We start from the raw sequence: 22,634 nt of genomic DNA, 5'->3' as shown, positions 1-22,634 counted from the left end.
GACAAAAAGGGGGGGCTCTTCTTTCCTTCCTCGCTCCCCCCTCTCCCCCCGTTGGGCCTGAATTGCAAGCGGGGGGAGGCAGGGATCCCCACAAACCATGCCCCCCCATCAACTCGCTCCTTCTCTTCCTAGAGCTCCCCCCGCCCCATTTAACGCCGCTGCCCCCCCCCCGCAAAGTCTTTCGGACAAGCACACGCTCTGTTCCCAAGTAGACCCTTTAATGACAGACGGATACAGCAGCAGTCAAGGTACTGGGGAGGGGGCCTCTGAGGCTGCCGTGGAACGCCGTAGTCCAGCCTTTATCTCCGCGAGTGCTAGACGGGCTCGCCAGGTTGTCGGGGCGGCTGTCCCGGAGTCGGCCAGGGGATCCGTCCCCGGGTAGGCGGTTGTGTGTGTGTGTGTGGTGTGTGTGGTGTGTCTTCAGCAGGCGAACTCCTCGAAGCTGGTCAGAGCGGCGTGACGAGGTATCCCGCTCGTGGGGTAGCCGACCACGATGCTGTCCGAGTGGCCGCGCAGCGGATGGCAGGCGCTCTGCGGTGGGGGCAGAGATGGAAAAAGAGGGGCTTTAGGGGTGGAGATGGGTGGGCAGGGCTCACGGTGCCCTCCCCCCTGGCCTTCGGTCCACCCCCTCCCTCCAGGGTGGGGGACCGGGAGAGAGAGGGAGGGAGGGGGTGAGACCGCTACCTGGGCGGAGGGGACAGCTGGCCGCGGGGGAGGTCCACGTACTCCTGGCGCAGGTGGGATGCCAAATGGAAGCGGGGAGGGAGAGAAGAGGGGTGGGGACGGGGTGAAAGCGGGGAGGGGGGGAGAGAAAGAGGGGGCGGGGGCGGAGAAACGGCAATGAGGTGAGACCCTGGCAGGGGGGGAGACGCCAGAGGACACAGGCGGTGAAAAAAACGGGCAAGGGTGTTTCGGAGCACGTACGTAACGTCATGGATGCTGCCCACCCACCCCCAAACCTCCTTACTGCTGCTGGGTCTCTCTTAAGGACACCCCCCAATTGGGTCTCAAGCTCCTTGCTGGTTTTCAGGAGGGGGGGTCTCAGGGGCTAGGTTGAGTGTGTGTGTGTTTGTGTGCCACCTACCAGGTTGTCGCTGTTGCTGTGCTGGGCCTCCTTCCGGCCCTGGTAGTAACTGGACAGCTTGTCGCGCAGCACCTGGCCAGGAAGAGGCGAAAGAGCTGGCAGAAGCCGTGGGGGTGGGGGTGGGGTGACACGGTGCCAGGCTGAAGCGGGCACAGAGGACCCCAAAGCCCATCCCGGAGCAGGTGGGACCAGATCCTCAGCCCCCTACTTCGTTTCCGGGCGGGGGAGGAAGAAGGGAGCCAGAACGAGAAGGCGCTTGGCACCTACGCCTGGCATCCCCGCTGTTTTTCGGGCGTCGGGAAGCGGGCCACGCCGCTCCTCCCCTGGTGCCACTTACCTCGTACAGGTAATCAAAGATCTCCAGCAGGGTGAGCAGGCTGGCCCCGATGAACAGGCCCATTTGGCCCCCAATGTCCCCTGCAAGGGCAAAGCGGGCGCCGTCAAGAGTGCCGGCGCCCTTCCCTGGGCGCCGGCGGCACTCACCCTCCCGCCAACGTTCAGGGGGCATCCATCAATCCAGAGATTCCCCCCCCAACCTTTCGGGCACCGGGGACCGGTTCGGCGGAGACAGGCTTTCCCGTAGACCGGAGGGCGCGCGGTTTTTTCTGTGCTGCTCGCATCCCGCGGATGGGGCTTTGCTTCTCTGTGCGGACTGGCGCGGCTCGCAGCTAGGGGATTGGAGACCCCTGCATTAATGCTCCAGTCTCCGGCCCGGCCTTCTGGATGTGGGGGGGGGGTGGTCAAGGATGCGCCGAGCCCAGGCCTCAATTTCCCCGCCGGCTGCCCACATGCAGAATGTAGCCTCCAAATTGTTAAGATGGAGCTTTGAGGGGAGGGGGGGGTTTAGTTTTGCAGGGCGAAAGCAGCCCCTGCCTTGGAAGCGCTTCCTGGGGTGCCGGCCGTGGCTCCCCCCGCCTCTTTGGCCAGATGGTGGTGTATGGTGGGGTACTCGGGGGGGGTCTCTGAGCTGGGTGGTTTTCCTTGGAGATGTTTCACGACCCAACTAGGGAACATGATCAGTGCAAGAAGGGAGGGGGATGTTTGTGCGGGGGTGCAGGAGGAGGAAGAGAAGAAGAGAAAGAAAAAGAGAGAGAAAGGAAGAAAGAAAAAGAAATAAAGAGAAAGAGAAAGAAAAAAAGAAAGAAAGAAAAAGAAAGAAAGAGAAGGAAGGAAGGAAGAAAGAAAGAAAAAGAAAGAAAGAAAGAAAGAAAGAAAGAAAGAAAGAAAGAAAGAAAGAAAGAAAGAAAGATTGGACTGTGGGGTCCTTGATGCTCTCTGAGTTGGGTGGTTTGCTTGGAGACGTCTCATGACCCAACTAGGGAACATTATCAGTGCGAGAAGGGAAGGGGGGTTGCGGAGGTGCAGGAGGAGAAGGAAGAGAAGAAGAAGAGAAAAAAAAAGAAAAAAAGAAAGAAAGGAAGAAAGAAAGAAAAAAGAAAGAAAAAGAAAAGAAAAAAGAAAAGAAAGAAAAAGGATTGTGGGGTCCTTGCTGCTCTCTGAGCTGGCAGACGTCTCAGGACCCAACTAGGGAACCTCATCAGTGTAAGAAGGGAGGGGGGTTTGTGGAGGTGGAGGAAGGGAGGAGGAGGAGGAGGAGGAGAAAGAAAGAAAAAAAAAGGAAAGAAAGAAAGAAAGAGAAAGAAAGAAAGAAAGAAAAAAGAAAGAAAGAAAAAGAAAAGAAAAAAGAAAAGAAAGAAAAAGGATTGTGGGGTCCTTGCTGCTCTCTGAGCTGGCAGACATTTCATGACCCAACTATGGAACCTCATCAGTGTAAGAAGGGAGGGGGGTTTGCGGAGGTGGAGGAAGGGAGGAGGAGGAAGAGAAGGAGAAGGAGAAAGAAAAGAAAAAGAAAGAAAGAAAGAAAGAAAGAAAGGAAAGAAAGAAAGAAAGAAAGAAAGAAAGAAAGAAAGAAAGAAAGAAAGAAAGAAAGGATTGTGGGGTCCTAGCTGCTCTCTGAGCTGGCAGACGTCTCAGGACCCAACTAGGGAACCTCATCAGTGCTAGGGAGGAGGAGGAGGAGGAGGACTGTGGGGTCCTCGCTGCTCGCTGCGCCCGTGCTTTCCTTGCAGACCTTTCGCAACCCAACTAGGCAACGCCATCCGCGCATCCAATCTTTCAGGATTGGGTGGGTGGGGAAATGGATGATCTCACCCTTGATTGAACTGCCCGGAGAAACTAAAGCCAAAGGTCATTTCTGCGTCCGGACGGATGCGGGTCAGAACCCGCAGGGGCATGAGATACACACACACACACACACACACACCCTGCTCCAAAGGCGGACAGTGGCGGCCCAGCTCCCCGTCGCCGATGCCCCGGCTCTCCCGGGCCGCTCACTCACCCAGCAGGCTGGCCACCTCGTAGGCCTTCTTCTGCTCGATGGTCTCGTAGTTCAGGGCCTCGAAGAAGATGTCCAGCACCAGTAGGTTCTCCCTGTGGGGACCGGAGGGCGGAGGGTCACCCGGGGCGTCGACGGAGGGTAGCGGGCACCCACGCTGGTCCTTCTGCGCTGCACTAGCAGACTTTCCCCAACCTCTCCACCTTCCAGACCGGGGGTTGTGGTGGAGGGTGGGTGGGAAACAGCGGACGGATTCACGCGAGCGGCAGACACCTGGTGCTCCATTCGCGCGAGGGGTGGACGTGGGTGGGCCGCTCCATTCGCGCCAGCGGCAGTCATGTGTGTGCAGCTCCATTTGCACAAGGGGTGGATGTGGGCGGGTCGCTCCATTCGCGTGAGCGGCATGCATGTGTGTGCAGCTCCATTCGCGCGAGGGGTGGACATGGGTGGGTCGCTCCATTCGCGTGAGCGGCATGCATGTGTGTGCAGCTCCATTTGCACAAGGGGTGGACGTGGGTGTGCCGCACCATTCGCACGAGTGGCAGGCATGTGTGTGTAGCTCCATTTGAGCGAGGGGTGGACACATCTGGAGCTGCCTTTGAGCGAGAGGTGGACGTGTGTGTGTGCAGCTCCATTTGAGCGAGGGGTGGACACATCTGGAGCTGCCTTTGAGCGAGAGGTGGACGTGTGTGTGTGCAGCTCCATTTGAGCGAGGGGTGGACACATCTGGAGCTGCCTTTGAGCGAGAGGTGGACGTGTGTGTGTGCAGCTCCATTTGAGCGAGGGGTGGACACATCTGGAGCGGCCTTTGAGCGAGAGGTGGACGTGTGTGTGTGCAGCTCCATTTGAGCGAGGGGTGGACACATCTGGAGCTGCCTTTGAGCGAGAGGTGGACGTGTGTGTGTGCAGCTCCATTTGAGCGAGGGGTGGACACATCTGGAGCTGCCTTTGAGCGAGAGGTGGACGTGTGTGTGTGCAGCTCCATTTGAGCGAGGGGTGGACACATCTGGAGCGGCCTTTGAGCGAGAGGTGGACGTGTGTGTGTGCAGCTCCATTTGAGCGAGGGGTGGACACATCTGGAGCTGCCTTTGAGCGAGAGGTGGACGTGTGTGTGTGCAGCTCCATTTGAGCGAGGGGTGGACACATCTGGAGCTGCCTTTGAGCGAGAGGTGGACGTGTGTGTGTGCAGCTCCATTTGAGCGAGGGGTGGACACATCTGGAGCGGCCTTTGAGCGAGAGGTGGACGTGTGTGTGTGCAGCTCCATTTGAGCGAGGGGTGGACACATCTGGAGCTGCCTTTGAGCGAGAGGTGGACGTGTGTGTGTGCAGCTCCATTTGAGCGAGGGGTGGACACATCTGGAGCTGCCTTTGAGCGAGAGGTGGACGTGTGTGTGTGTGCAGCTCCATTTGAGCGAGGGGTGGACACATCTGGAGCGGCCTTTGAGCGAGAGGTGGACGTGTGTGTGTGCAGCTCCATTTGAGCGAGGGGTGGACACATCTGGAGCTGCCTTTGAGCGAGAGGTGGACGTGTGTGTGTGCAGCTCCATTTGAGCGAGGGGTGGACACATCTGGAGCTGCCTTTGAGCGAGAGGTGGACGTGTGTGTGTGCAGCTCCATTTGAGCGAGGGGTGGACACATCTGGAGCTGCCTTTGAGCGAGAGGTGGACGTGTGTGTGTGCAGCTCCATTTGAGCGAGGGGTGGACACATCTGGAGCGGCCTTTGAGCGAGAGGTGGACGTGTGTGTGTGCAGCTCCATTTGAGCGAGGGGTGGACACATCTGGAGCTGCCTTTGAGCGAGAGGTGGACGTGTGTGTGTGCAGCTCCATTTGAGCGAGGGGTGGACACATCTGGAGCTGCCTTTGAGCGAGAGGTGGACGTGTGTGTGTGTGCAGCTCCATTTGAGCGAGGGGTGGACACATCTGGAGCGGCCTTTGAGCGAGAGGTGGACGTGTGTGTGTGCAGCTCCATTTGAGCGAGGGGTGGACACATCTGGAGCTGCCTTTGAGCGAGAGGTGGACGTGTGTGTGTGCAGCTCCATTTGAGCGAGGGGTGGACACATCTGGAGCTGCCTTTGAGCGAGAGGTGGACGTGTGTGTGTGCAGCTCCATTTGAGCGAGGGGTGGACACATCTGGAGCGGCCTTTGAGCGAGAGGTGGACGTGTGTGTGTGCAGCTCCATTTGAGCGAGGGGTGGACACATCTGGAGCTGCCTTTGAGCGAGAGGTGGACGTGTGTGTGTGCAGCTCCATTTGAGCGAGGGGTGGACACATCTGGAGCTGCCTTTGAGCGAGAGGTGGACGTGTGTGTGTGCAGCTCCATTTGAGCGAGGGGTGGACACATCTGGAGCGGCCTTTGAGCGAGAGGTGGACGTGTGTGTGTGCAGCTCCATTTGAGCGAGGGGTGGACACATCTGGAGCTGCCTTTGAGGGCTGGACGTGTGTGTGTGCAGCTCCATTGGAGCGACTGCTGCATCTCCACTTCTGCGAGCGGCAGGCACGTGCCTGCAGCTGCAGTCGTACGAGCAGCAGCCATGCGTGTGCAGCTGCATTTCCGCACGCAGCTCCCTTTGCGCCAGAGGTGAGCACACATGCGCAGCTGCTTTTGCGCGAGCGGCAGGCAGGTGGGCGCAGCTTTGAGGGAATGGTGGACGTGTGTGTGCAGCTCCACTTGTCCGAGCGGCAGGCATGTGTCTGCAGCTCGATTCGGGCGAGGGGTGGACGTGGATGTCCAGCTCCGTGTGCGTGAGCGGCAGGCCCGTATGTGCAGCTGCATTCGCGCAAGGAGCAGGCACGGGCGTGCGGCTGCATTTGCGCGAGCGGCAGGCACGCCCAGGCGCTTTCCCGCTGCTGGCGTAAGCGAAGACGCGCACTTCTGCGTCCCGGTTCCGACGGGCTTTTCGGCCCGGTAGTAGTGGGCTGCAGCCCAGAGGTTGGGGACCCCCTGCCGTAGCGGGTTTCTCTTTGGTCAGTGCACCCTGGTGGGCTGAGCGGGTCCGTGGCGGGATAGACACAGGGGTGACGGGTGTGGGGCCCGTGGCGCCCCTCCCCCCGGCGCGTGGGCATGCAGGGCGGGGGCCACTCACGCAATGTACTGCTCGCTCCGATTGTACTTCCTCGCGAGATACTTCGCCGAGGCCTTGCTGGGGATCTTGACCACGGAGAGCTCCTTGCTATAGCGCACCGCCTCGCAAGGCATCTGGCAGGAGCAGAAGCTGTCGTCCTTCTCCACCAAGAACTCTGGAGCAAAGCGGGGGGAAGGCCACGTTGCTCACCACAGGCACCCACCTCCACACCCTCCCCGTCCCCGGAGGGTGAGGTTGTGTGTGTGTGCGTGGGGTGTGTGTGTCCCGGCTCACCCAGGGCGGGGTCCGCACATTCCTTGTACTGCTCCGGGCTGCAGACGTTGGCGTTGCCTGTCCGGGGGGGGGAAGAGCAGAGATCAGTGGGGGGGCGGGGGCGAGAATCCTAGTGGACGGATCCCTGAAATGGATCCCCCCCTCTCTATATTTTATTTATTTATTTATTTAATTTTATTAAACTTATATACCGCCCTTCTCCCGTAGGACTCAGGGCGGTTCACAAGGTTTTTTTAAAACAATGCAACAAGTTACAAAAATTAAAAACAATTAAAATAATTACACTAACCTTGAAATATAACCCAATTACAATATATATATACTGCTCAAAAAAAATAAAGGGAACAGAGAGTAAGACATCCTACTATTAAATATAGTACATTGTGTCGTTTAAGTGTTCCCTTTATTTTTTTGAGCAGTATATATCTATATATATCTCCATCTCTCTCCTCTCTCCATCTCTCTCTCCAACTTCCTCTGAAGAGATGCCCGCTCTCGCTCTCTCCCCCATCTCTTCAGTTCCCTATCCCGCTCTCCCTCTTTCTGTTCCCCTCTTACTATATATATATATCCATCTTTCTCTCTCTCCTCTGCACACCTTCCATCTCTCCTCTTTCCCCCCTCTCTATATCTCCATCGCTCCCTCTATCTCCATTTCTCTCCATCTTTCTCGTTCCCCATCACTCCCTCCCTTGCCATCTCTCTCCATCTCTCTCCGTTTCTCTTTCCATCTCTCCCTCTCTCTCTCTCTCCCCAACTTCCTCTGAAGAGATGCCCAAACTCTCTCTTTCTCTCTCCCCATCTCTCTTCAGCTCCCTCCATCTTTCTCTCTTCCCCTCTTTATTTTATTTTTAAAACAACTGCTTAAGACGCAGTCGGCCCAGGTTCGAATCTCAGAAGGGTACGGCTGACTGATGAGAACAAATAAGTTTGAAATGATCATATCGGTCTCCCTTTATTCTTTGTTAGCGAGCCAAAAAAAAAATTACACACACACACACATATATATATAGGGACGCGGTGGCTCAGTGGGTTGGGACGCTGAGCTTGTCGATCAGAAGGTCGGCAGTTTGGCGGGTCGAATCCCGAGTGCTGCGTAGCCGAGTGAGCGCTTGTTACGCGTCCCAGCTTCTGCCAACCTAGCAGTTCGAAAGCACGTAAAAAATGCAAGTAGAAAAATAGGGACCACTATGGTGGGAAGGTAACAGCGTTCCGTGCGCCTTTGGCGTCGAGTCATGCCGGCCACATGACCACGGAGACGTCCTCGGACGGCGATCAAACCGGTCAGTCCTAGAGGAGATCCACCCTGACTGCTCTTTAGAAGGCCAGATCCTGAAGCTGAAACTCAAATCCTTTGGCCCCCTAAGGAGAAGGAGGGACTCACTGGAGAAGAGCCTCATTCCGGGAAAGGTTGAGGGCGAGAGAAGAAGGGGACGACGGAGGAGGAGGCGGCTGGACGGAGTCACTGAAGCAGGAGGCGTCAGCTTAAATGGACTCCAGAAGATGGGGGAGGACAGGAAGGCCTGGAGGAACGTCATCCACACACACACACACTGCTCAAAAACATAAAGGGAACAGAAAATAAGACACCCTACTATTAAATACAGTAGATTGTGTTGTTTAAGTGTTCCCTTTATTTTTTTGAGCAGTATATATATATATATCCATCTTTCTCCTCTCCTCTCTCCACCTCTTCCATCTCTCTTTCCCCCCTCTCTATATATATCCGTTTCTCCATTTCTCTCCCTCTTTCTCGTTCCCCATCACTCCCTCTCTTACCATATCTCCCTCTCTCTCCTCCCTCTTTCTCCCTCCCTCTCTCTTTCTCTCTCCAACTTCCTCTCTCTCTCTTTCTGTGCCCATCTCTCTCCATCTTTCTCTCTCCCTCTCCCTCTCTCTCTATACCTCCCTCTTTCTCCCCCCCTCTCTCTTTCTCTCTCCAACTTCCTCTCTCTCTTTCTGTGCCCATCTCTCCAGCTCTCTCCATCTTTCTCTCTCCCTCTCCGTCCCTTTCTCCCTCCCTTTCTCCCTCCCTCTCTCTCTCTCCAACTTCCTCTCTCTCTTTCTGTGCCCATCTCTCTCCATCTCTCTCCATCTTTCTCCCTCTCCCTCTCTCTATACCTCCCTCTTTCTCCCCCCCTCTCTCTTTCTCTCTCCAACTTCCTCTCTCTCTTTCTGTGCCCATCTCTCTCCATCTCTCTCCATCTTTCTCTCTCCCTCTCCCTCTCTCTCTATACCTCCCTCTTTCTCCCCCCCTCTCTCTTTCTCTCTCCAACTTCCTCTCTCTCTTTCTGTGCCCATCTCTCCAGCTCTCTCCATCTTTCTCTCTCCCTCTCCGTCCCTTTCTCCCTCCCTTTCTCCCTCCCTCTCTCTCTCTCCAACTTCCTCTCTCTCTTTCTGTGCCCATCTCTCTCCATCTCTCTCCATCTTTCTCCCTCTCCCTCTCTCTATACCTCCCTCTTTCTCCCCCCCTCTCTTTCTCTCTCCAACTTCCTCTCTCTCTCTTTCTGTGCCCATCTCTCCATCTTTCTCCCTCTCCCTCTCCCTCTCTCTATACCTCCCTCTTTCTCTCTCCCTCTCTCCTCTCTCCACCTCTTTCATCTCTCTCTTTCTGTGCCCATCTCTCTCCATCTCTCTCCATCTTTCTCTCTCCCTCTCCCTCTCTCTCTATACCTCCCTCTTTCTCCCCCCCTCTCTCTTTCTCTCTCCAACTTCCTCTCTCTCTTTCTGTGCCCATCTCTCTCCATCTCTCTCCATCTTTCTCTCTCTCTCCCTCTCTCTCTATACCTCCCTCTTTCTCCCCCCCTCTCTCTTTCTCTCTCCAACTTCCTCTCTCTCTTTCTGTGCCCATCTCTCTCCATCTCTCTCCATCTTTCTCTCTCCCTCTCCCTCTCTCTCTATACCTCCCTCTTTTTCCCTCCCTCTCTCTTTCTCTCTCCAACTTCCTCTCTCTCTTTCTGTGCCCATCTCTCCAGCTCTCTCCATCTTTCTCTCTCCCTCTCCGTCCCTTTCTCCCTCCCTCTCTCTCTCTCCAACTTCCTCTCTCTCTTTCTGTGCCCATCTCTCTCCATCTCTCTCCATCTTTCTCCCTCTCCCTCTCTCTATACCTCCCTCTTTCTCCCTCCCTCTCTTTCTCTCTCCAACTTCCTCTCTCTCTCTTTCTGTGCCCATCTCTCCATCTTTCTCCCTCTCCCTCTCCCTCTCTCTATACCTCCCTCTTTCTCCCTCCCTCTCTCCTCTCTCCACCTCTTCCATCTCTCTCCTCTCCCCCTCCCTCTCCATCCCCCCCCCTCTCTCTCTCTCTTGTCTTTCTCTCATATCGCAACTTTTCCTCCATTGCTGGAGCTCGGGTGGGCGCCCTTTCGGCATCCGGCCCGTGCGCTGGCAGTGTGACGCCCGTGAACTATGAGCCCGGAGACAAAAACATACGTGGGAGAGTTGCTGCTGGAATTGGGAATGGCCGGCCTTGGAGAAAAGACGGACCGTGGGGGGTGGGGGTGGGGGTGGGACATGATAGCAGCCTTCCAGGATTTGAGGGGCCGCCCCCAAGGAAAAGGGGGAGGGGGTGGTCCGCCTCTTCTCCAAAGCACCAGGACGAGAAACGACGGGTGGGCACCCGTCGAGGTGAGAGGCAACCTGGAATCCAGGAGAGAAGACAATTAAACCGGTGGAACTGCTTGCCACCAGAAGAAGCCGGGGATCCTCCATGGCTGGAGGTTTTCCGGAAGAGACGTCTTGTCTCGTCTCCACTGCTTGGGCCGGAGGTCGGACTAGAGAACCTCCAAGGTCCCTTTCCGGCTCTATTCCCAGGCCCCGAGAAGGGAATAGACCGAGCTCAGCCCTCCCTCCCCCATACACACACCAGGCATCTACCCCCCCCACACACACACAACCTGACCTGGCATATGCACCATGCGGCAGTTGCAGTTCTCAGCCAGGTAGCGCGTCTCGCAGTCGATCCGGCAGGCGGCCGCGCTGTAGTTGGGGAAGAACGCCGACAGGGTGGGGCTGGCCTGGCAGTCCCCCCAGGGGGCCGGGAGGTAGAAGAGCTGCGGGGCGACAGCGGGGCGAGGGTCAGCCCACCCTGGAGAAGGGACCCCGGGAGTCCCCAGATCTCTCTCTCTCTCACACACACACACACACACAAAGCTCCGGATTCCGGGTGTGTGTGTGTGATTTGGTCCCGCTGGGAGGGATGCCCCGCCAGCCGTATGCCACTGGAGGCGTCGAGCGAAGCAATACCCTTTGCTCTTGGCAGGAGACGAAGGTCTGGAAGCCGGGGGCGACTCCGAAGCCCAGCTGGTCGATGGACGGGGGCTCGCCCTGGCTGTGGATCTGCACCTTCACGCCCGCTTCGTAGGAGGTCTCGTCTGCGAGGCAGAGAGGGAGAGGGGGGTTGTTATCCTCGGTCAAGGGGGAGGCGCAAGGGGACCCTTCCCCGCTTCCCCGGCCCCTCCTGGCTACTCCTGGGCCCCCCACCAGCTGCCGATGCTCTCCCTCCGTCCAGGAGGATGTTGGGCCCGCCGTCGCCTGAGCCGCCGTGCCCCTCTCCTCCCCGGAGACCCTGGTGTTTAGCGAGTGATGGAGGAAGACCCCCCCACCCCCGCCCCGTATTGGCAGCCCTACTCTGGCGCCCTCCGAGGGGCAGACCGGAGCCTCTCGGCTGCAGGCCCACGAGGATCTCGGGAAGGAGGGAGGGAGGGAGGGGTGCGGAGTGCTCACCGGTGTCCCCCCAGATGGGCAGGTACTCGTCCTGTTGGATGTTCAGCATCAGCTCCAGGCCGTTGCCCGTCCCGCCCTTGACCGTGGTCAGCAGCTCGTAGCCGGCGGCCCCCGAGTTGAAGGTGTAGCACTTGCCCAGCCGGGTGAAACTCTGCGGGGGGGCGGGGGGGGAGAGGGAGAGACAGTCATACCCAGGTAGGGAGACACAGAGAGAGAGAGAGAGAGAGATGGAGAGGAGAGAGAGGGAGAGAGATTATAAGACTCATTAGTCTTCATCAGTCAGCCATACCCTTCTGAGATTCGAACCTGGGCTGATTGCACATTAGGCAGTGTATTTACCTCTTGAGCCACAGGATCTCTCTCGCTCTGTTAGCTAAATAGTTAACATTTGACACATATCTCCCCTTGCAGAAAGCTAACAGAGCGAGAGAGATCCTGTGGCTCAAGAGGTAAATACACTGCCTAATGTGCAAAAAGCCCAGGTTCGAATCTCAGAAGGGTATGTCTGACTGATGAAGACTAATGAGTTAGAAATGCATTTCAGTCTCCCTTAATTCTTTGTTAGTAATTTACACAAATATATGAACTGTCCGGTGTGACTACAGCCTGTTTGATGGCCTTCAAGATAGGCTGAAAACAGGAAATAAAGATTTGCCCCATGTTTGGGGCCTAGCAAGGTAATCTAAATAGTTAACATTTTATACACACACACACACACACACACACCCCTACCTTGCTAATTAACTCTTTCATTCCTGTTTTGGCCTGACTCAAGGCTTATCCACAGGATATAGTCAACTTATGACAGCTCATTATTTGTGCAAATTATTCAAATTGCTAATAAAGAATTTTGGGAGGCTGAGATGATCATTTCGAACTCTTTATGTTCTCATCAGTCAGTCATACCCTTTATCTGAGATTCGAACCTGGGCTGATTGTATATTAGGCAGTTGTTTTAACTTCCTGAGCCACAGGTTCTTTCTCTCTTTTACTAGCTAGAAGGCAAGGCAAATGTGTGTTAAGTATTTGTCAAGGCTTTTTGACTACATATATATGTATGTATGTATGTATGTATGAATGAATGAATGAATGATGTATGTGTGTATATGTATACGTGTATATATATATATACACACACACACAAACAGAAAGATGGAGAGTTGGAGAGAGGGGGAGGGAGGTGGAGAGGGAGACACACACACACACACACACACACACACACAGAGGGGAAGTCGGAGAGGGAAAGAGAGATGGAGAGAGAGGGATACAGAGGGGGAGAAAGAGGGAGAGATGGAAAGAGAGCGGCAGAGACGGAGAGGAGAGAGACGGCAAGAGCGAGCGGGTGATGGGGAAAGAGAAAGATGAATATATATATATATATATAGAGAGAGAGAGAGAGGGAGGGAGGTGGAGAGGGAGACACACACACAGAGAGAGGGGGAAGTCGGAGAGAGGGAGAGATGGAAAGAGAGAGGCAGAGAGGAGAGGAGAGAGAGAGAGCAAGAGCGAGCGGGTGATGGGGAAAGAGAGAAAGAGGGGGAGAGAGGGAGAGGGGCCTGGGGAGAGACGATGGACTTTGGGGGTGCCCTTCTGCTCCCCACCCCGCAGGGCTTCATTCCTTCCGATGCTCTTCCAAGCTCTGAAACCCCACCCCCACCCCCGGCCCTTTCGTTACGCGCCCTAGGCAGAGGGGTCCAGAGGACGTTAACTGGATCCACAGAGGATCCCTGTTCTTCATTTGCGTTGTTTCGGCGTCCTCCCCCCCTCCCCAGCTCCCCTCCCCCCTCCCCACTGACCGGCCCCTTCCCTGCCTGAAGCCCCCTCCCCGTCCAAACCACCAAGGACCGAGGAGCAACCGCTAATACTCGACGGACGAGGGCAGCCGGGCCCAACGTTCTCCGTCGCTAAGCGAGACAGTGGGGTTTTAGCCCCGTCCGACAACCGCGCTGGCCGCCGGGCTTAGGCAAAACCCCTGCCGTCCTTCAGCGACACGGCCGGCCGCTTAGCGAACCCGGCCTCCCTGCTCGGGTTTGGCGTCTCGGGTGGTCACGAAAGCCGGGACGAAGGATGAGCCAGTTGCCGCGTTCGGACCCACGACCGCGGGGTCCTCAGCAAGTGTGAAAACCAGGAAAGGACGCACGCCCCCCTGTAAAGCCCAAGTTTGTGCCCTCCAGGCCCCAGACGGGAGAATAAGGAAAGAACCCTAATAAGCAGGGGGTTGGACTAGATGACCTCCACGGTCCCTCCCAACTCTGTTATTCTGTAAGGGTTTCCTGCCAGAGCAGGGGGTTGGACTAGATGACCTCCAAGGTCCCTTCCAACTACTACTACTACTACTACTACTACTACTACTAAGAAATAGAAATAAATAGAAATAGAAATAAATAGAAATAAATAGAAATAGAACATGGGTCTCCTGCTTCAGCAGGGGGGTTGGACTAGATGACCTCCAAGGTCCCTTCCAACTACTACTACTACTAAGAAATAGAAATAAATAGAAATAAATAGAAATAGAAATAAATAGAAATAGAACATGGGTCTCCTGCTTCAGCAGGGGGGTTGGACTAGATGACCTCCAAGGTCCCTTCCAACTACTACTACTACTACTACTAAGAAATAGAAATAAATAGAAATAGAAATAAATAGAAATAGAACATGGGTCTCCTGCTTCAGCAGGGGGGTTGGACTAGATGACCTCCAAGGTCCCTTCCAACTACTACTACTACTACTACTACGAAATAGAAATAAATAGAAATAGAAATAGAAATAGAACAAGGGTCTCCTGCTTCAGCAGGGGGGTTGGACTAGATGACCTCCAAGGTCCCTTCCAACTACTACTACTACTACTACTACTACTAAGAAAAAGAAATAAATAGAAATAGAAATAAATAGAAATAGAACATGGGTCTCCTGCTTCAGCAGGGGGGTTGGACTAGATGACCTCCAAGGTCCCTTCCAACTACTACTACTACTACTACTACTACTAAGAAATAGAAATAAATAGAAATAGAAATAAATAGAAATAGAACATGGGTCTCCTGCTTCAGCAGGGGGGTTGGACTAGATGACCTCCAAGGTCCCTTCCAACTACTACTACTACTACTACTACTACTACTACTACTAAAAATAGAAATAAATAGAAATAGAAATAAATAGAAATAGAACATGGGTCTCCTGCTTCAGCAGGGGGGTTGGACTAGATGACCTCCAAGGTCCCTTCCAACTACTACTACTACTACTAAGAAATAGAAATAAATAGAAATAGAAATAGAAATAGAACAAGGGTCTCCTGCTTCAGCAGGGGGGTTGGACTAGATGACCTCCAAGGTCCCTTCCAACTACTACTACTACTACTACTACTAAGAAAAAGAAATAAATAGAAATAGAAATAAATAGAAATAGAACATGGGTCTCCTGCTTCAGCAGGGGGGTTGGACTAGATGACCTCCAAGGTCCCTTCCAACTACTACTACTACTACTACTACTACTACTACTACTACTACTAAGAAATAGAAATAAATAGAAATAGAAATAAATAGAAATAGAACATGGGTCTCCTGCTTCAGCAGGGGGGTTGGACTAGATGACCTCCAAGGTCCCTTCCGGCTGTATTCTATCAAAGAAGGCAGTAAGAGTCACCCGGCACGATCTGGTTTTTTGACAACCCCACGTCGGCTTAGGGGAATGACTTAGTTCGCCTCTTGGTGTTTTGCCGATTCCTTGCTTGATTTATCTTTTTTCCGGGATCTTCCAAGGTATTGAGGTCAGGCTGATAGGTCTGTCGTTTCCTGGATCCAGTTTTACACCCCCCCCCCATTTTAAAAGAATTGTTCTTCAAGACCATGGGTCTTCAAACTCGGCCCTTTTATGACTCATGGACTTCAACTCCCAGAATTCCTCAGCCAGGCACTCTGGCTGAGGAATTCTGGAAGTTGAAGTCCATGAGTCATAAAAGGGCCGAGTTTGAAGACCCATGTTCAAGACGCTGCCTTGTGGTCAGGCCCTCCGCCCTCCACGTTCGGCGGACGCAACTGGAGGTCAAGTTGCCCGCGGAGACGTAAAAAGGCCAGTCCTACAGCTGGGCCGATGGATTCCCTCCTTCACCTTCACTTCTTGGGTCTCTCTGTGTGTGGTGTGTGTGTGTGTGTGTGTGTGTGTGTGTGTGTGAAGGGGTGCGCCTGGCTAGCAGATTCAGGGAAGGCGTTCCGGTGTTTCTGGCCTCTGGGCGTTTTCAGCGCTCCTGCCGCTCCCTCTCAAAAATCTCACGGGTCGCTTGACGGAGGAGGCACGGAAGGGCCAGGCTAGATGGCCTCAGGGTTCCTCCTCCTCGCCCCTTCCCCCCCTCCCGCGTGTAGACCCCCCCCAAAATTGACGCAGAGCCCTCAGCCGTGAGATAGGCACCCAAGAGGCAGCGTCTCGGCTGTCTGGCTCAGATATCGCTCACTCGGCGTACGCCGCCTCCCAATACGGCTGACGCAGTGCCGGGGTGTGTAACCGGAGCGCCCGTCGGGAGCAGAGAGGGAGGAAGGGCCGGAGAGGGGGGCAGCTGCCGCCGCCGCCACCAGCCAACCCCGCCGCCACCTCTTGGCACCCCTAGGGACCCTCTTGTCCCCTCAACCCACTTCGCCCGGCATCCAGAGAAACACGGCGCTGGAAGAGGATGAGGGCTGGGGAAGAGTCGCACAGTTCGGGGCGCTGAGCTTCGCCGGGGCAGCTGCCCCCCTTCTTTGGGAGCTAGCCTGGAGAAGGCGACTGGCATCGCCCCCATGCATGCTGGGCCCTGCCCCCCAACAAAGGAATTGGCACCAGGAAAGCAAAGAAGCCACCCAATGGTCTCTTACCACAGGGGTCCCCAACCTGTGGGCCACGGCCCGATAGTGGGCCGTAAGCCGCTGAGCACTGGGTGACAGGACAAGCTGGCCAGTGCGTGCACACACACCCACTTGTGCTAGCTCCGCAGCTGCGGGGCGCAAAAACAGGACACTGCGCCTCGCGGTGCAAAAACGGGCTGCCATTGCACCTCGGGGTCCAAAAACGGGCTGCTGCCGCACCTCAACGTACAAAGATGGGACGCCGCATGCCTCGGCGAGCAAAAAACAGGACGCCCCTGTGCCGCAGGGTGCAAAAATGGGAGACCGCCACACCTCAGGGTGCAAAAACGGGCTGCCATCGCACCTCGGGGTCCAAAAACTGGGTGCCGCCGTACCTTGAGGTGCAAAAATGGGACGACGCGCACCTCAGTGAGCAAAGAACGGGACGCCCCCGTGCCACAGGGTGAAAAAATGGGAGACCGCCACACCTCGGGGTGCAAAAATGGGCTGCCATCGCACCTCGGGGTCCAAATACGGGGTGCCGCCGCACCTCGAGGTACAAAAACGGGACGACGCGTGCCTCGGCGAGCAAAGAACGGGACGCTCCCGTGCCGCAGGGTGAAAAAATGGGAGACCGCCACACCTCGGGGTGCAAAAACGGGCTGCCACTGCACCTGCTCCTAAGGGGAGGGCCCGGTTCAGTCTGGGTCAAGCCAGCCCTTTTTCCAAGTCAGGAATTCTCCCTCGTCTGCCGTGGGGAGAGGAAGGGGCCACGGGCCGTCTGAGAGGAGTCTCGTGGCAAACTTCCCGTCCCGGCAGTGTGCCTCCCCATGGCTAAAGAGGGGCCAGGCCTGGGTCCAGAAGCTCCAGTCACCTTCGGGCACGGAGGCCAGAAGAAGAGCGGGGGCTTCTCTGCAGCCAAAGGGTGGCCCCGGAGCAGAAGTGAGGAGCACTCACGGTGCTGAAGTTCCTGGTGCCACAGGCCCGGTTCCCGAAGCGGCATCCCATCAGCATCTCCTCCAAGGCGTGGCCGGTGCGCGTCACAAATTCCCGGGTGTCGAAGCTCCGGCTGGGGAAAGCTCGGGAGGCCTCGGGGTCGGGCCAGCCCAAGGCTCGGCCGTACGCTGCGTAGTCAGACAGCTCCACGCCCAGCAGTTCTCGGCCCGCCCAGTACAGATCGTCGGGGGTCAGCCGGGACCTCCGGACCCGGTTGACGTTGCAGAAGGTGACAGCCGGGAAGGCGAGCCCTCGGACCCCTTCTTCGCCCAGCGCGGTGAGGTGGCTGTGCTCGGCGTAATGCCAAATCCGCTCGGCCACCTGGTACAGGGCGATCCCCAGGGCGGCCAGGACAGCCACAGCCCAGCCCGTGCGGCGCGGTGTCAGGGGCCCCGCCGAGAAGACGTGGCGGATGCCGTGCAAGGTACACCTGCCGGCGAAAGCCACCAGGTCGGGGGCCGCTTCCGCCTCCGGAGACCCCATCGCTGTGGGCTCGCTCTGCTTTTGGCTGCCGAGTGCTGCCACAGCGCTCCGCCGCGCCGGGAGGATCGTGTGTCAAAGCTGGAGTCCCACGACGCCGGTCCTGGCGGAGGGAGGGGCCTGGCCTGTAATCCAGATATGCCCCCCCACCCCGGTCAGGTGGGAGCAACCAGGGAAGGGAAGTGGCAAGGAGCACCAAAGGACGCCTCCCTCAAAGCCGGCGTCGATCTGGCGTAGCCGCGAGCGCTCCGCTGGCGGAGCCCAAGGGTGAGGGGGTTCAATGTCGCCTGTGGGAGATTCCTGCTCCCCTTTTCTGACCGAGCCGGCGCCCTCTCTGCCCCACCAGGGCTGGCAAGAGGGGTTCTGCTGGGCCAGGAGCCCCCCACACCTTGCTTTCCGGATCGCCGGGGAACGCATCAACACATCCGCCAGCGACCCTGTCAGAGCAAGGAGGCAGGCCGCGCACGGACCTTGAGAATTAACCAGGGGAACCACCTGCCTCCAGAAGTGGTGAATGCTCCAACACTGGAAGTTTTTAAGAAGAGGCTGGACAGCCATTTGCCTGAAATGAGATAGGGTTTCTTGCCTGAGCAGGGGGTTGGACTAGATGACCTCTCAGGTCCCTTCCAACTTTTATTATTATTATTATTATTATTATTATTATTATTATTATTATTATTATTATTATTATTATCATCATTATCATCATCATCATTATTATTATTATTATTATTATTATTATTATTATTATTATTATTATTATTATCATCAGGGCTTTTTTTCTCCTAGAACGCTCAGAACGGAGTTCCGGCACCTTTTTTGGATGGAACCTTGTAGAGTAGGCAAGGCGGGTTGTATGACATGTGTGAGTTCTGGCACCTTTTTCTTTGACAAAAAAAGCATTGATGATGATGATGGAAGGCATGGCCATGACAGGATGTAGCTCCATTTGAGTGCGGGGTGGACACGGGTGTACGGCTCCCTTTGCGCGGGTGGTGGTGCAGGTCCAAGAAGGCCCCGCCCCCCTCTTTGCACCGCTCGGGGGACCCCGATAACTCAGACGAAGCTCCCGGTGGCCTCAACGCCTCTCCCCAAAAAAAAGGAGGCAAATGACCAGCGGTCTGCAAGGAGGATAAATCCTCCCGTTTCCCCACCACCATCCGGTCAGAAGCCGGGAAAAACGAGACAGTCCATCTGCCTCACGAAAAAAAGGACAAAGCAGGATCTGGATGACGGAGACGCTCCGTAGGCCTTCGCGTTGTCAGCGCTGGGCAAAAGGACGTGTGTGTGTGTGTGTGTGTGTGTGTGTGTGTACAACCTGGGCCACACCGCAGCCAGGAGGGAAACGTTTCGGCGGTTCCCATCCCAGGCCCTGCAGGAGGACGCGGCACACCCATGCCTCTGGTCCACGGAGAGACTTTTTCGAGCAGCTAAGGCACGGGTCGGCAACCCACCGCTCCCAGCCGCCCGGTGCGCGCGCACCTCTTCGAATGGGCAGTGGTGCACGCGCACCTCTCGAAATGGAGAGTAGCACCGCCCGTTCCGAGAGGTGCGCGCGCAGCATTCCGAAGGGCGGAGGTGCGCGCGCACCTCTCCAAACCGCCGCCATCCCGTCCGGAGACCTGCTGCGTTCGTCAAACATTGACGAACACTGCAGCTGTGCAAACAGGATGGCGGCGGCTTGGGAGGTGCACAGGTCTCCGGACGGTGGCGGCTTGGGAGAGGTGCGCGCGCACTCGCCAAACCACCGCCATCCCGTCCGGAGACCTGCCGCGTTCGTCAAACATTGACAAACATGGCAGCTGTTCGGCGGCGCGCATCTCTCCAAAGGGGAGACCCGTCGCCGTGCAGGTGCCTCCCATTTTGCGAATGTGCATGAGTGGACGCACGCGCACGCACTTTTTGCGGCTCCCACTTTTTTGTTTGTGTGATGGAACCGGTTCTTTTTTTTTTTTTATTGAAAAGTTTTAAAATACAGTTTTCCTTTAGAAAACCCCCCTTCCTCCCTCCCCTGCCTCCCCCCCCTACTTCCCCTCCTCCCCCCCTCCCCCCCGACTTCCCAGAGCAAAATACAAGGTATATATCTAAAAAGCAATCATAAACAATCATATACTAACAATTATAAACTCTAAAATCCATCACTCTCTAGCTTATATAGAGTAAACCAATCCTTAATAATACTAAATATATAAAAAGAACTAAAATAAAAGAAAACTAGCGTCATTCCCATCTATGTTCTTCCACAATTCACTATTTCCTAAACATATTCTCATTTACACATCACAAGCACCTATCCCTATTAACCTCTCTAGCCAAAATAGGCTATAATAGATAGTTCTTACACAAATTAACCCGCATTAACCCACAAAACTTTCTTCCTCTTCCTCTGTAGTAAATTGTCCATTAATTCCAAATTGAAGATTCTGTTACCATACATATCATCCCAAAACTCTTAAAAACACAACTACCACTTGACTGTAAGTATATTGTGGAAGTTCCATAGATTTCTACTGGTCTTATTTTTTTATCTTTTTTGAGCGTTTTAAGGCAGCACGCGTCACCCTCTGTTCTCTAGGATCATCCAAAAGAGTTGCAGCTTGATCTCCTCCTGTACCATTCTCGTCTATCTGTCCATCTTCATCCTCTTGATGTTCTCCTTCTCCAGATCCCTCTGCAGCTTCCAAAAGTGTTGATGGGGTTGCTTTTAAGACGTTGTAAAAATCATGCGCTTGCTTCACAGTACCCAAACAGTACCTTTTGCCTTCATACATGAAGCTCAACCCAGCTGGGATCTCCCATCTGAACCTTATATCTCTTTGCTTGAGCTCTTGCACAAGAAATATAAAGTCCTTCCTTCTCTTTAAAATCTTTGGAGGAATTTCTTTTAGAACCAAAACTTCTTGACCAGCAATCACAACTTTAGTATCATAGGCAGCTTGTATAACTTCATCTCTAATTTCCCTTTTTACAAAATAAACCACCACATCTCTAGGCAACTTTCTCTGTTTAGCAATCCACGAGTTCACACGAAACACTTTGTCCATGCCTTGTTTTATTTCAGATGCTGGATGGTTCAATACCACCTCAAAAGCCTCAGAAACCAGCTGCTTTAAATCTTCTTTAATATTCTCTTTTAGGCCTCTAATTCTAACAGCAAACTGCACCTGGTAAAATTGAGCCAGACTCAGTTCGCTATCCATTTTGTCTTTTAAATCTTCAATTTCCAATACTTTTGCTTCTAATATAGCATTCTTTTGAGTCAAATCTTCCACTTTGTCATCCAGCACCTCCACACATTTAGCTACTTTATGCACTGAGGACAAAATGTCTACCTTCATCTCTCTGAGTTTCTGTTCCATCCTTTCTTCCATTCTCTGCTCCAATTTCTCCAATTTCTCCTCCATCTGTACAAATTTAACACCCATTGACTCCAAAATTAACTGGGTATGTTTTTCAAGATCCTTCGATGTCAATACATCAGGAGAATGCAACGCCTGCAGTAATGATTGTTGTTGCACCGGAGAATTTCCAGCACTCCGAAAAGTTCTAGGGGGAGGTTTATCCGCCATCTTTTACTTACAATTGTGACGCACTTTCACTTTAAGTTTTAAGCAAAGTCCATCAAGCTCGAGAGTAAAATAAAATAATCCTCTTCATCTCTTCATCTTTCCCTCTTGTACTGCTCTGCCTGCTCTTTTCCTTTCATAGTCTCTCCTTCAAGCAGGGATGGTCGCAGACGCCTGGCTCTGCTCCATGAAGTCCGGAGCAGAGACGCTAGCCAGCTGGGAGCAGCCCAGGCTACGGGGGAGTTCAATCCTTCAGCCGCCCAAGCTCCAAGCTCAGGCGGCCCCGGAGAACTCGACCCCTACCTGGGGGCTCACCCCCTCCTCTTCTCCCGAGGAGGGGGCTTCAAATTCTCCCGAACAGCTGATCGGCGCTGTTTCGGGCGAAAAATCACACAGCTGAGCCGCGGGCAGCCCGGGAAGGCTGTCTCCGGCGCCGCGGAGCCACCGGAAGTCGATGGAACCGGTTCTGAGTGGCTCTTTTCCTTTTTCCAATTGCCGACCCCTGGGCTAGGGCATCACGCTAGACCTCAAGGAGCTCTACATGCTGCAGCGGGAGCGGACGCATCGGAGCACCCGGCCGTCTCCTGTCCTGCCTGGGCCAAGAAATCCCTGCGGGTGTGCACTGGATGTGCCAGGCTGATGACAAAGCAGCCAGCCCACCACCCATGTCCCAACGGGACGGGCGAAGTGACGAACGCCCTCCGCTTAGGGGCCGGCGGCGCCGCTGCCCTAAGTGATCACGGCAACAGAGTTGCGAGGACTCTCGTTCAACCCGCCGCTCGCCGTGCTACGCCAAAGAAGATACCGTATTTTCCGGCGTATAAGACGACTTTTGAACCCCTGAAAATCTTCTCAAAAGTTGGGGGGTCGTCTTATACACCGGAAAATACGGTATCAAGGAGAGGGATTATTTGACCCTTTTGGTTGGATTGTGCGGGGCCCGCTCGCGCAGGGCTCCGCGGGCCCCCGAGCCGCGGCCCACTACCGGTCCACGGCCCCGTTCAGAACCGGGCCGTGGACGAGGCAGGCGGGGGCACCCGGCCCGGTCTCTGAGATTGGCTGTTTTCTTGCGGACGTTTCATGACCCAAGTAGGGAACATCATCAGGGCCAGAAGGATTGTGGAGAGGTCGAGGAGGAGGAAGAGGAGGAGGAGAAGGAGGAAGAGGAGGAGAAGGAGAAGAGAAAGAAAGAGAAAGAGAAAGAAGGAAGGAAGGAAGGAAGAGAAAGAAAGAAAGAATGAGAAAAAGAAAGAAAGAAAGAAAGAAAGAAAGAAAGAAAGAAAGA

The 22,634-nt window shown here is 54.8% G+C and overlaps 1 protein-coding gene across 2 annotated transcripts; it reads right to left on the bottom strand.

Moving 5' to 3' along the window:
• Positions 1 to 209: 209 nt before the first annotated feature.
• LOC310650670 (acid-sensing ion channel 1C-like) lies at positions 210 to 17,448 on the bottom strand. 2 transcript variants are annotated; one of them, XM_083380252.1, is made up of 11 exons: positions 17,182 to 17,448; positions 11,497 to 11,647; positions 11,017 to 11,144; positions 10,673 to 10,823; positions 6,775 to 6,831; positions 6,502 to 6,655; positions 3,423 to 3,514; positions 1,422 to 1,501; positions 1,085 to 1,156; positions 685 to 728; positions 210 to 531 (listed from the first exon to the last, which is right to left on the bottom strand). In XM_083380252.1, the coding sequence occupies exons 1-11, from the start codon at positions 17,308 to 17,310 to the stop codon at positions 447 to 449; spliced, it is 1,143 nt and encodes a 380-aa protein (XP_083236378.1). In that variant the 5' UTR covers positions 17,311 to 17,448; the 3' UTR covers positions 210 to 446. The 2 variants fall into 2 exon arrangements, with proteins under 2 accessions (XP_083236378.1, XP_083236379.1); XM_083380253.1 differs by having other exon boundaries at positions 17,265 to 17,448.
• Positions 17,449 to 22,634: the final 5,186 nt, after the last annotated feature.

The sequence above is a fragment of the Vipera ursinii genome (genome assembly GCF_947247035.1).
Source record: "Vipera ursinii genome assembly, contig: scaffold_273, whole genome shotgun sequence".
In the NCBI taxonomy this organism is placed as follows: domain Eukaryota; kingdom Metazoa; phylum Chordata; class Lepidosauria; order Squamata; family Viperidae; genus Vipera; species Vipera ursinii.
The sequence above is the reverse complement of the archived record's forward strand: the minus strand, read 5'-3'. Positions and strand labels throughout refer to the sequence as shown.

Excerpts from the sequence above, each read along its gene's own strand:
- LOC310650670 (XM_083380252.1), bottom strand. The coding sequence starts at position 17,310 with ATGCCGCTTCGGGAACCGGGCCTGTGGCACCAGGAACTTCAGCACCGT. Across the intron at positions 6,656-6,774 it reads ATGTGCGGACCCCGCCCTGG|AGTTCTTGGTGGAGAAGGAC; the intron begins GTGAGCCGGGAC and ends GCTTTGCTCCAG. Across the intron at positions 1,157-1,421 it reads TCTTTGATTACCTGTACGAG|GTGCTGCGCGACAAGCTGTC; the intron begins GTAAGTGGCACC and ends CTTCCTGGCCAG.